Source organism: Dipodomys ordii, unplaced genomic scaffold, assembly GCF_000151885.1.
Source record: "Dipodomys ordii isolate 6190 unplaced genomic scaffold, Dord_2.0 Scaffold99, whole genome shotgun sequence".
In the NCBI taxonomy this organism is placed as follows: Eukaryota; Metazoa; Chordata; class Mammalia; order Rodentia; family Heteromyidae; genus Dipodomys; species Dipodomys ordii.
Window position 1 is genome coordinate 3,072,237 of NW_012267315.1, and position 12,387 is coordinate 3,084,623.

At 43.2% G+C, this 12,387-nt stretch overlaps 1 protein-coding gene and 1 long non-coding RNA gene across 2 annotated transcripts in view; both read right to left on the bottom strand.

The window, feature by feature from the left end:
• The window catches only part of LOC105993726, a 16,164-nt gene extending 10,514 nt beyond the window's left edge, over positions 1–5,650 (bottom strand). The window contains exon 1 of the long non-coding RNA XR_001175481.1: positions 5,639–5,650. This is a non-coding gene — a long non-coding RNA (uncharacterized LOC105993726). The remainder of the gene's footprint in view (positions 1–5,638) is intronic.
• The window catches only part of Syndig1 (synapse differentiation inducing 1), a 162,823-nt gene that overhangs the window by 97,029 nt on the left and 53,407 nt on the right, over positions 1–12,387 (bottom strand). Inside the window, exon 5 of the mRNA XM_013027065.1 lies at positions 7,744–8,278. Coding sequence (XP_012882519.1) covers positions 7,744–8,223 — 480 coding nt within the window. The 5' untranslated portion in view covers positions 8,224–8,278. The remainder of the gene's footprint in view (positions 1–7,743; positions 8,279–12,387) is intronic.

A 12,387-nucleotide genomic window follows, 5' to 3' on the forward strand; every position in this document is an offset into this window, starting at 1 on the left:
ATTTATAAGACTATCTCTTTGTTGCTTTGTATGTCCCTCCCCCACAGTATAACCCCTGCTTTCACTATATTTGATGTCAGTATAACTTGTTGAGGAGAGGGGGAAAAAACAGTTGTTTAAGGATACAGGTGGACCTGATGCAACAACGAGAAGTATAAGTTGTCATGTCCAAAACGAGCTTTACAACATCGGTCCGGGGGCGGGGGAAGGGGGGGGTGGAGAAGGGTTGGGATTGGGGGGGAGGGGGGAGGCTGGGAAGGGATGTGAAGGGTAAACAAAAGGAGGAGGCTGCAATGCTTGGTAAGAAATGTACGCATTATCCTGCCCATGTAATTGTAACCCCTCTGTACAGTATGTTCACAAATAAAAAATAAATAAATTAATTAAAAAATATTGCCTATTATTTTCTGAATTTGCTTTCCTTTCTATATGCTATTTAGTTTTATTGATGCTTTTGAATTTCTTCAATGTTGATTAAGGAACCACTTCTTTTTGTCATATTTATGGGTATAAGGTATACAGGGGATTTACCACAGTTGTAAATGCTCACCTCCTACAGGTACCTAGGCTTTGAAGGGGAAGAAAGACTCAAAGATCTTAGGGAACTTTGACTGAGAAGTTACGAAGTGTTCTGGGACAATCCTAGCTCTGTCTCTTTGAGCTTCATTTGTGGACTCTGGCACAAAGCTAAATGGAGGGTCATTGTAATACACACATTTCCCCCCTAATATAGACATAACAGTATCATCCTTGGGAGACAAGGGCCTGAAGTTAGCAAGGCTGTCTCAGCTCCAGAGGCAGTCAGCAAAACCAACAGTGTGATACTGCAAAGACCTAAGTATCTATTTTCATTTAGATGCTACATTGAGGACAGTATTACCTGTCCTCAGTGTTCTGGGGATTAATTGGCAGCATGCACAAAGTGCATAATCACATATTTCTGATTCCCTTCTTTAGGTCCAGCCTGTATGGACACAGTTTTTAGATGACAATGGTGCAGGGTCTCCAAGATATGAGAAGTTGCATATTGTCACAAATAAGTGGTGATGATGTGCCTTTTGACATTTGGTCAGCATCTCTGACAACTGGAGGGCTGTGCAGCCTCTCCAGCTGTGGGCTCCATCTACTTCTTTCCATAGGCTTAAACTACTATTGTATACTTTGCAGAATTACTTGATCGTCTGTCCCTGAAATCTCTTGGTTTGAATTTATTTCTATGAAAAGGAAAAGTGGTTTCCTGCTGCTGATGTTCCTTTAGGCTATAGTTTTTAGCTCCTAGATGTGAACTGGATGAGGCAGTGGACAGTCACATAACAGAGAAGGTCTTGAGCTGTAGGAAAACAGGGCCAATTATCACACATGCCAGTGGCTAGGACCTGTGATGTCAGCCTGTGTGCAATGGGCATTCTTAAAAACCCTCTGGGCCTCCATAGTATTCCCATCTCATAGCAAACCACAACCTGCTCTACATGATCACTGGTAGCACATCTTTCTCAAGGGAAGCAAGTAAGGTCACAAAAATACCCAATGAATCACTAGAGATTTTCTGTAAGCATTATTAATACCTGCCACAGAACCCATTTGTGTTACTGCCATAATCACAAAGTCTAGCTGATAACTCCATGTGCTACTGCAGATTGTGACTGGGAGTGTGAAACACTCTATATCCAGGCATGTCCTGAATATAACACCAGGAGAGATCCCTTCCTGGCCAGATGACAAGGGAGTAGATGGGAGCAGGACCACCCATTACTCTGGAGTTCCAGTCACAGGAACCTGACTCTAGGGTAATGGTTTATTGAAAACTGTACTCTGCAGTCAAGGTGTCCAGTTGAAACTTGATAGGGAGTCCCACAGGCCTTACAAATCACATTTCCCCCCCCCCCACTGAAAGTACAGCTGTTTTCTAGAAAGCACTCCAGATCAATGCTTATTTTGTGGGTGCTTCCATCACAGTCCAACGATCACTGTGGTTGCTCTATTCAGCTGGATGATTTTACAAAAATAAGACAAGTTGCTTATACTTTTTCCTTGTGGTTGCAGGATGGATACTCAGTTTGTTATCACTTTTCTCTGTATTGAGTATGTGTATCTGCGCATTGCTTCCTGCACATTCAACTGAGCATGGATAGAAGATATTAGAAGAGGGGGCTGGGAAGGTGGCTCAGTGGTAGAGTGCTTGCCTTGCATGCATGAGGCACTGGGTTTGATTCCTCAGCACCACATAAGCAAAAAGAAAAAAAGCCGAAGTGGTGCTGTGGCTCAAGTGGTAGAGCGCTAGCCTTGAGCTGAAGAGCTGAGGGACAGTGCCCAGGCCCAGCCAGGTCCCACAACTGGACCCCCCCACCTCAAAAGAGAAAATATTAGAAGAAACATGCATTTGTGCAAAGCCTGTGTACACATTTCACTGTCCTTAATACATATTATTTACATAATTTTACTACTTACTATTTAATTACATAATTTAATTTACATAATACAATTATTTGCATAGAATTTAGGTTTTAGGAGTATAGGTGTATGTATGTATGAGTAGCAGTAGGGTTTGAACTCAGGGTCTCATGCTTGTTTGGCACTTTCCCACTTGAACCATACTTCCAGCCCTGATTTTTGCTGGTTATTTTGGAGATGAAGTTTCAAATACTTTTCTGCTCAGGCCAGCCTCAAAATGTGATAGGATTATAGCTGTAAGCCACCAGTGTCAGGTTTACATTAAGCCTTTCTTTGTTTTTTGCTGGTCCTGGGGCTTAAACTCAGGGCCTGTGTGCTGTTCTTAAGCCTCTTTATGCTCAAGGATAGCACTGTACAACATGAGCCACAGTACCACTTCTGTTTTTTTCTGAGTAGTTTATTGGAGGTAAAAGTCTCACCAACTTTATTGCCCTGGCCTGGCTTTGAACCACAATCCTCAGATCTTAGCCTCCTAAGTAGCTAAGATTATAGGCATGAGCCACCAGCACCTGCTTTATATTAAGTTTTATAAATTATTTATATAGAATTTAAAGTTTACAAGAGGATGTGTATAGTTATTTGCCTCTACTGTGCCATGTTAAATAAGCGATTTGAGTATCTACAGATTTAAGTATCTAGGGGGCCCTGTGGATACAGATGGACAACTGTGTTAGGACCCTGGGTAATGACTAAGGATTTGACTATGACTTGCTTTGGCCAACAAGACAAGACCATGTGACACAGGCCAACTTGAAGTAGTACCCCTGGACATTAGGACTCAACCTCTCTTGCTGCTCTTGCTGCTCCTTGCCATGGCTGCTACATGATGAAGCTTCTGGAATAGACTGCTGGATGATGAGAGAAATGTGCTCCTGTCACTTTAGTCACTGTAGCCAGCAAACATTCTCAAGCCCAGCTGTCAAGCCAATTAGCAGCTCACTGCCAAATGAGTGAACTCAGGGGAGACCAGCAGAACAATCAGCTGACCTTAGCTTAAATTGCTGACTTTGCAATCATGAACTAAATATAGTTGCTTCAAGTCACTAAGTTTGGAAATGATTTGTTATGCAGCAAATTTTGCTAACTGATACATATCATTTATTATTGCATAGAACAGCAACAGTAGTAAACCGTAAACCAGTTGCTGCTGTACCTATAGTAGCATTTCTCATCAGTCATTATGTTTTTTCCCCTAATGTTATTAGTTGTTTTAATTTACACAAAATGGAATAAAACAAATACCATATCTATATCATGAAAATGTTTCTGAGAAAAAAAAATTTTCATAGAATTTCTAATTAACTACTCTGGCTGATCTTCTCAAACCATTGGTGTGTAATCAGCATGAGAAAAGTAAAAACAGCCACAATGTGTCCTGATCTTTTCCCCTCACAGCCAGGGAGCCATTTCTTGGTCTGGGTGCTTAAGAAACTGTCCAATCAAATAACTTGCTGTCCCATCAATGTATGAAAGTAACTCTCCTGGTCAAAGTATAAATGCCAATATATTCAGTCTTAGTATTCTCAGCAAAAGTCATTCTACACATATTAGTAACAGTAGAGAGGAAGCATCACTGTTATACCTAAATATTCTTGTTGCCATATTATTAAAAAGGCCTGTTTATAGGAGCTACCTCTACCATTCCTAGAACAGAGCGACAGGATTGGGTGGAACAGCTTATTTCTCCAGATGCCTACACAACTTGTCAAAGCCTTGGACCTGTCGGCATAGACAAGTAAGTGTCCTTCACCATCTCCTAAATTTTAATGCGAGAGATTGCCTCGGGGGAGGTGTCAGACCTTTGTAGAGTTGCCAAACTCTACAGAGATGGTTGTATGAGAAATTGTTGCAATAAAATGGAGCCTGAAATACATTGACGAAAAAAATGTGGATTCAGACATAGTATGAATAAAACAAATTGCATTTAAATATTGGCTGGGTGTATTTGCAGGCTTCATCAGAAGCCCATAGAAGCGTTAAAGAAAGAGGAGTAGAATTCTGAGTATAGTCCATTGTGAAACCGTAAGAGGGAGGCTGACTGAGCCTAAGATGACATGCTGATCACCTGTTCCTGTCTCATTGACACTGACACAATGAGGTCATTCAGCGAAGAATATGGACACGCCGAGGCCAGGACAAGATAAAATCCATCGTGTGAGAACGCGGTAATGAGGACATGTAGAAATACCTTTTGTATTTTCAATCCAGCCACTACTCCAAGTCTTTAAACTGCAGGGATCTATTGTACCTTAGAACTGATTTTCTAAAAAAAAAAAAAAAAAAAAAACCAAAAAATCACATCAAAGCTAAAAATTCTCTCCAATCAATGACAAATTTCATTTTCAAAGTATTTCTTTTCCACTTCTAATGCTGTCGCTTATGACAAGAAGCTCTCTGCATCCAGTGTGAGCCTCTTCTCTCCCTCCCTCCTCTCCATCTCTCCCAGATTCTTGTCACATGCTGCAGGCAGAACAGCTTCCATAATCACAGACCTGACCACAACCACAGCCCTCTTGCTGGATACCCTCTCAACTGTTCTCCAAGGTCACAGGTCAAGGTTTGCCCCCTGCAGTTCCCAGTTCCTCCACACAGCATCCTGCAGGCTTTGCATTGTCATGTGGATTAAACCTTGCAGCATTCAGTCCTTCAGTTACCTTCACCTTACCTGAGGGTACCCATCAAAGCATAGCTCACGAAGTGTGATTTAGGCAGTCCAAGAAGTAAATAGCTCTACAGGTATCTGGGCTCTCTAATTCCCATCCCAAGGCCCCTGAGAGGTGCTCTGAGCTGGAGACCTCTTCTTTCTGTTCCACAGGCATCCAAGCATGCTTCTTGAATCCAATCTCCCCTACATGCCTGGGGTTCTCTGTGGCAGGATGTTGCTTCCCTAAAGGGCTTGTCTTTCCCATGCTTACCACAACCACAGGTCTAGGTTCCCTGCAAACCTCCTGGGCTACAATGTCTGTGCTCACCTACCACCACCCCCTCAAGCCTCCTCATTTGTAGAGCAGGGGTGCCACTCCTGCAATCTTTCACCCACTCCCCCTACATATACTTTGAGCTCACCCTCCCTTGAGAAGCCTGCAGTGCCAATGGGTTTTCCGTTCATCAGGCCGCCTGTGTTAAGTTCAGATGTCTGCTTCACAGACACATGCAGGCCAGGCAGCATTCAGCCAGATCCTTAGACCTTGGAGAATGACAAACATTTGATGTAGGCTTTTGTGCAGAAGCTGAAGCACCCTCCTGGCTTCTCAAGGCCCTGGTTGACTTCCTGTCCCTCTTCTTCTTCCCTGTGTCACTATATGGTGTTACATGCTCCTCAGACATGCCAGGGTCACCACTGAGTGGCCTGTCCATTGAGTCTCATGAGTTCTCTTCCCAGGAGTTGCTCTCACACCTGGCTTTCCAGGTAGCTAAAAGCCATCACCTTCTGGGTTCATGTGGTTCTCCCTGAGGCTTGAGACTGCCTCAATGTTCTGCTGGCCTCTCCCCAGTCCAGGACTTCATGTAGGTGAGGCTGATTCTCTTGAAGTCTCTCCCTCTTCCTTTTTCCTGCCCCTCCTACCTCGGATGCCCAGAGCAAGCCATGCCTGAAGCCTGATCTGCTGAGGATGGCTACACCTTGCTGAGGGAAGCTGCAGAGCCTGGGTTCGGCCACATCTTCACGCAGACTCCCATTGCACCATGGAAGTTTCTTCTAGAATGTCCACTTCCTCCAGGTCATGGCTCTTAACTGGTTCTAAGCAATTCATGGCCAGAAAGCTTCCCAGGCTGCACTGAGTCTAGACCAAAGTGGGCCCACATCTGCTGTTTCCTTTTTCTTTCATTTAGCTACTGCAACAGTTTTCCCTCTCTCATACATGCAGCCTACAGACCTCTCCTGACACCCACCTCATCCTGAGCCCTCCACCCTGGACATCTCTCTTCCACCTCCAAAATGTCCTTGCCCTCCCGCGCCCCGCCCCCATCACGGGAAATGCCCCTTTCCCTTTAAGTAGTCTGCTTCTGACTGAACTGATCTTGGCTCCCTGCATTCACATCTCAGCAGGACCCAAGCCACTCAATGAAGAGAATCCTCAAGCTTGGGCCACAGCCTGTCAGCTGACACCCTTGTACTCAGTCTCACCCTTCTACCTGGCAACACCCACAAAGGCTGTGCCTAATCATACCATCTCCAGGGAGCACATTTCTTTCTCTTTCAGTGTGTGTGTGTGTGTGTGTGTGTGTGTGTTTGGAGTTCAAACTCAAGGCTTCACACTTGCTAGGCAAATATTCTATCACTGGAGCCACACCGCCAGACTTTTTGCGATACTTATCTCTAAGATAGGGTTTTGTGCTTTTGCCCAGGCTGCTCTAGCCTTCTGCTTCTGCCTTTTGAATCACTGGGATTACAGGCCTGAATCACCATGCTTCTCCTCAGTGTATGCATTTCTGCAAATGCAATTCAAATGCCTTCATCTTGACTAAACAAATGATTCTTCTTGGAGCTGATCGTAGCCCACTATGCCTAGTATGCCTGAGGCCCTGGGTTCCATTTCCAACATCATAAAAGAAAATGGTCTAATAATTCAATCCATCTTCCCTTTTCAATTTCTGTGCCACAGAAGGGTTTTTTTTTAGCAATATTAAAAATCTCTTAGTAGAAAGTTGAAGATGCCAAATTAATGAGTCCACATTGAACTTCCCAAATACTTCCCAAACTGACCTCACACATGTCCTCCAGCCTCCTGAGGTTCTAAGAACATGCATCTGTTAGAATTTCCTAACCACCTCTTTTCCGAGAACCATACTACCTTGAGACACCACGCGAAATTTTTCACCAATACCATTGCTGGCCTTCACATCCATGACCACACCACTTCTCTACTTGGTGAAAAATCTCGCGTGGTGTCTCAAGGCAGTTCAGTTCTCAGAAAAGGGATGGTTAGGAAATTCTAACAGTACCCACACCCCATCTTGTTTATTTATTTATTTATTTTGGCCAGGATCCTCTTTCTCTTGTGGAGTAGTCAACAGTAGAATTTCTAAGTAGTGACTGGTGACTGTTGCCCCATGTCCATGACCTTGGGTCCTGTGTATCAAAATGACAATTAAAGCCTCCAGGCCCTTTGTCCATCTCCACCCCTTCCAGCCTTCATACATACTGAGGAGTGCAAGAACACTGAGAAAGACTTTGCTTTCTCTGCATCTTTCTATGCTACCTTTATTCCCTGACTTTTGCTGGGCCCTCCAGGTCTCCCTCAAACCCCACTTTCCCATTCCCAAAAGACCCCAACAAGCATATCTTCTCACCTCCAACTCCTGTAACTCCTCCTCCTCCTCCACGTCATAGGACAGGGTGTGGATTTTAATGTCATCTGCCGAGAGATCGATGAACTTCCCATCAGGATATTCCAGGCTGTCTTTGGTCGGTGACCGGTCCTCAATGAAGGTGGTCTCGCAGCAGTCGGCAGCCACACCATCTCCCCAGGAGCGTAGCACGCCCTCGGAATAGAGGATGATGTTGGGACGATAGTGGGATTCCATCGACTGCTGCAGGGTGTTGGGGTCCAGCAGCTGCTGCACAGGCTCCTTCCTGCCGGCATCCAGGCTGGTCGGTGTTGCACTGGCCATCACTCGGTGGCTCTGGTACTGGGGTGCTGGGTAAACAGACACCAGGCCATCTCTGCTCTCAGCCATGAAGTTTCTGGTGTTAATCAGGCCATTCCTCTTGCCAGCGTCACTGATCTTACTATGCACCAGCACGTTCTTCTGTTCAATGATGCCATCCATGGTAGTCTCCCTCTCCACAGGGTGTCAGGCTGGCCAGCTGGACTCACAGGTCACACTTGTTTCATCAGATCCATTTCCCCTGGAGGAGGAAGAAGAGGAAACGGAGATGAGATGAGATGAAAATCAGATGTATCACCAGACCCATAATGGTTCAGACTGTACTAGTCTACTGACATGCATGGTAGCCATAGAGTCAGATAAATATGCAGACCTATTTGTCCTGTGAATTTTTTATTTGGTTCTATCAGAGCAGCCAGCCAGAGGAAACCAGAAATTGATTACCTGCCTCTCTGTAAAGTCTCTGCTTTCAAATGAAGGAAAGGGTGGGAACTGGAACCATGGCAGTCTTAAAGAAACCCCTGACTGCCTGCAGCCATCCTGAAACCCATGGGTGAATTCAATCCCATCCACATCCACAGGAAATAAGACCAACTGGGGATTGACACAACTATTCATTCATAACCAAGGAATAAAGGGCTTAAGATAAAGCTCCACACAGATGCAGAAGATAAACAGTTAGTGCCATACTTGGACAAAAGTGCCAGACTGGGGACACTTGCATGTACATACTAGTATATCCATTCGAATGTACTCAGCACTTCCACATGCCTGATAGACTTCTAGCATGACCTAGGAATCTCAAGATTCCCTGCCTTGGTTTACCTGATTTATGAAAACATCTATGTATCTGTGATTCCATTAAGACCTCCAAATTCCATTAAGGTAATTTTCCTATCTAGGCTTGCAAATGGAAAGAAAGAGAGAAAGAGAGAAAGAGAGAAAGGAAGGAAGAAGGAAGGAAGAAAGGAAGTAAGGAAGGGGGAGGAACAAAGGGAGGAAAAGAGGGATGGAAAGGGAAAAAAGGAATGCAAGAAAAGCCAAAGGAAGGGGAAGGAAGAGGAGGAAAGAATAGGGGAAGGAAGGGCACTGAGATTATGATTTAAGAAAGAAAAGAATATATGTCCTCAACTTTTTATTGCTTGCAAGTCAATAACTTATATAAAAACATTTTAGTCTCTGGCACCTCTGGTGATATAGCTTTCTAAAACATTTAAGGATTTTCACAGTTATAATTATTTCATTTGTTGTTACAGTGTTCTAAAATTGCAGAGTTATCAAAAGAAAAAAGAGAGAGGATACCTTTGCTAATAGAAAAAAATATGAGAGAACTTATTCAGATGAGTAGCTCAACATATGCATTAAAACATACTGGATATTAACAACATGACCCTGTATGCAATTTAAGAGAGGTCAAAAATGTATTATCTTGCTGGGCACTGGTAGCTCACGTCTGTAATCCTAGCTATTCAGGAGGCTGAGATCTGAGGATTGAGGTTCAAAGCTAGCGTAGGCAGGAAAGTCCGTGAGACTCTGATTTTCAATAAACTACTCAGAAAAAAAGCTGCAAGTGGCACTTTGGCTCAAGTGTTAGAGCACTAGCCTTGAATAAATGAAACTCAGGGACAGTATCCAGGCCCTGAATTCAAACTCCAAGACCAGGGGGAAAGATGTGTGTGTGTGTGTGTGTGTGTGTGTGTGTGTCTGTATCTGTGTGTCTGTGTGTATAAAATCTTGTCTGCCTAGTTGCTTTAAAGTGTCTGTCTTTAAAGGCATATTTATAGTCTAAGAACTCAGAATGTTTGAACAAAGATTTTTGGAGGCACATTAAGTATCATATGATCAAGACACTCCTATATTTAACAGTAGGATATTTCTTTCTTTTATTTTGTCAGTCCTGGGGCTTGAACTCAGGGCTTGGGCAAACACTAGGATATTTCTAATTTCTAGTTCAATCACTCAACTTCTCCAATCTTCCACCTTCCACAGAGAAGCCATTAGCTTGCTCTCTAAATTAGGCCTTTCTTATAATTTTCATCCGTTGGATATAGCAACAAGTCTGTAACTTCAAAGACTTAGCTTCTCTGGCTGTGTTTAAGCTCCTTCTGCCAGAATCAGTTGTATACAGCATGCAAAAGATATATAATTGCATTTGTTCAAATTCTGCCTTCTCAATTTAGTTCTGTGCTCTTGTCCAAGCCAAAGTTGCTTTTCTATTCACTATTTGCTAATATGCTCTTATCATCTCTTCTTGTTTTCTTACAATGACTGTTACATCCTTCTCTGCCAATGCAGCAGCTATTGAGGTCAGCATCTTCCTCTCGTCCTGACAGAAGCTCCCTGACAGCAAAGAAACAGTGATTTCTTTTCCCTTTCTTCCATTTGGTAGCAAATGAATACATGTTGCATCTAATCAGTGTTGTGTGGTGAAAATAATCCTTCTGCAGTGTACCACAGGTGAATCTAAGCTAGTGGCATCTTGAAGTGGGTTGGGCTAAGTCACTTCCAAGTTCTCTACAGTATGCTGCTCCCAGTTCCCCCAAGGCAAGCAGACTCAGCACTCTCTGGGAATTTGTTAGAAATGCAAAAGGTCTGGGCTATGTCTCAGCAGAAGAGCTCATATCTCACATATGTGAGTCCCTGCGATCAGCACCAGCATCATGCACACACACACACACACACACACACACACAATTCTCTGGCATAGGTGCTGCATTGCTTGAGTCCATATCTATATTTTAACATGATCCCTGGCTCAATCTGCACATTAAAGCTTGAGGGGCAGGTGTTGGTACTGAACAAGTTACTTGATTTTATTCACTAAATATATTCTAATAAACATAGTGTGAGCATCTTTAATCTGGAGAAAAAAACCGAAGTTCCAAATATTTTCAAAGCTGAAGTGTTTGAGTGTCAACCTGATACAAGTGGAAATTCCACATCCAACCTCACGCTATGGATCTACAAAAAATGAAAATATTGAAAATATGGTATAGAATTCTCTCTTGGCTATCATGTAAGATGTATAGAAACATAAACAGATTTTTTTTGTTTAGACTTGGATTTATATCCCCATGATATTTCATTAAACATGTCCAAATATTTCAAAACCTAAACAAATATGAACTCTGAAACATGGGTGGCCCAAGAATTTTAGGTAAGGAATACTCAACTTGTATATCAAATAATTTACCATCGGAAATAATTAATATTTTTATTATTGAAGTGAATTTTCCAGCTTTGTGTACCATAAATTGGGTCTAAATGGAAAAGCTGACGTTGGTGAAATTTTTATTTTTGTCATGGCAGCATCCTTCAATAGCTTTTTCTAGACAGTCAATAGCTCCTTGCCGTGCCAACATCTGAGCTTCCAATGCCTCTGTTCTACATCTGGCAGCATCTGAATGAAGCATATTACAGGACAGTCTTAATAACACTTGGGTATTGGTGGTCATAGTTGGAAAAAGAGACTGGCTCTTTTGAGAATTGGTCCAGTGACCAATTCTCCTCAAGACACAAGATTAATCCATCATAAGATCAGAGCTCCAGGACCTAATTACCTTCTTCTAGGTCCTACCTTTAAAAAGTTCTACCACCTCAAAACCAGCACACTGGGGGAATCAAGCTTCTAGCATAAAAAACCTTTGGGGAACAAATCATATCCAAAATCATAGCACCATTCCATCCCTATTTTTATTTCAGGGCAATAGTATCTAAAAATAAATGCACTTAAATTTTTTTGTCTGGATGTTGGAAGCTTTCTTCCAAAGCCTCCACATAACCATTATCTTTCTGTGCAAGTGAAAATCATCCTGGATTGAAGATAAAAGCCTTCAGATGGACAGAAGGTGGCCTCAACTCTCATTGTAAGTTACCTGTAGAAGTTTCAAAATGGAGAATTTGAATTCCTTTCTCAAACCCAGGTGAAGAAAGAAACGGACATGTATCAAACATACAGTAAGGACAGGGCAGGCACTTCTGCGCATCCACCTGGCAAGCACTGAGTGGGCGCCAAGACAGCCACTGGCCAGGACACTTCCTGCAGCATTGAAGACTATGTGAATCAGCACCAAAGTATGATGAGGGCTCGTAAACAAGGAGAAGCATGGCTGGAGGGAATAAACATAAGGGGCAGTAATCTAGTTGGGGGATGAAGGGCAGTGCTCCTGTGGTGAGGAAAGCCCTGAAGGGTGGTGTGGAGTTAACTAGGTCAAGAATAAGGGAATTGGTCCAGGCTGAGAAACAGCAGGCCAAATGCTGAGAGCTCTGAGGCAGGGAATAGACATGACAAAGGTCAGTAGAGCAGGACACTCAGAGGATGGGGAG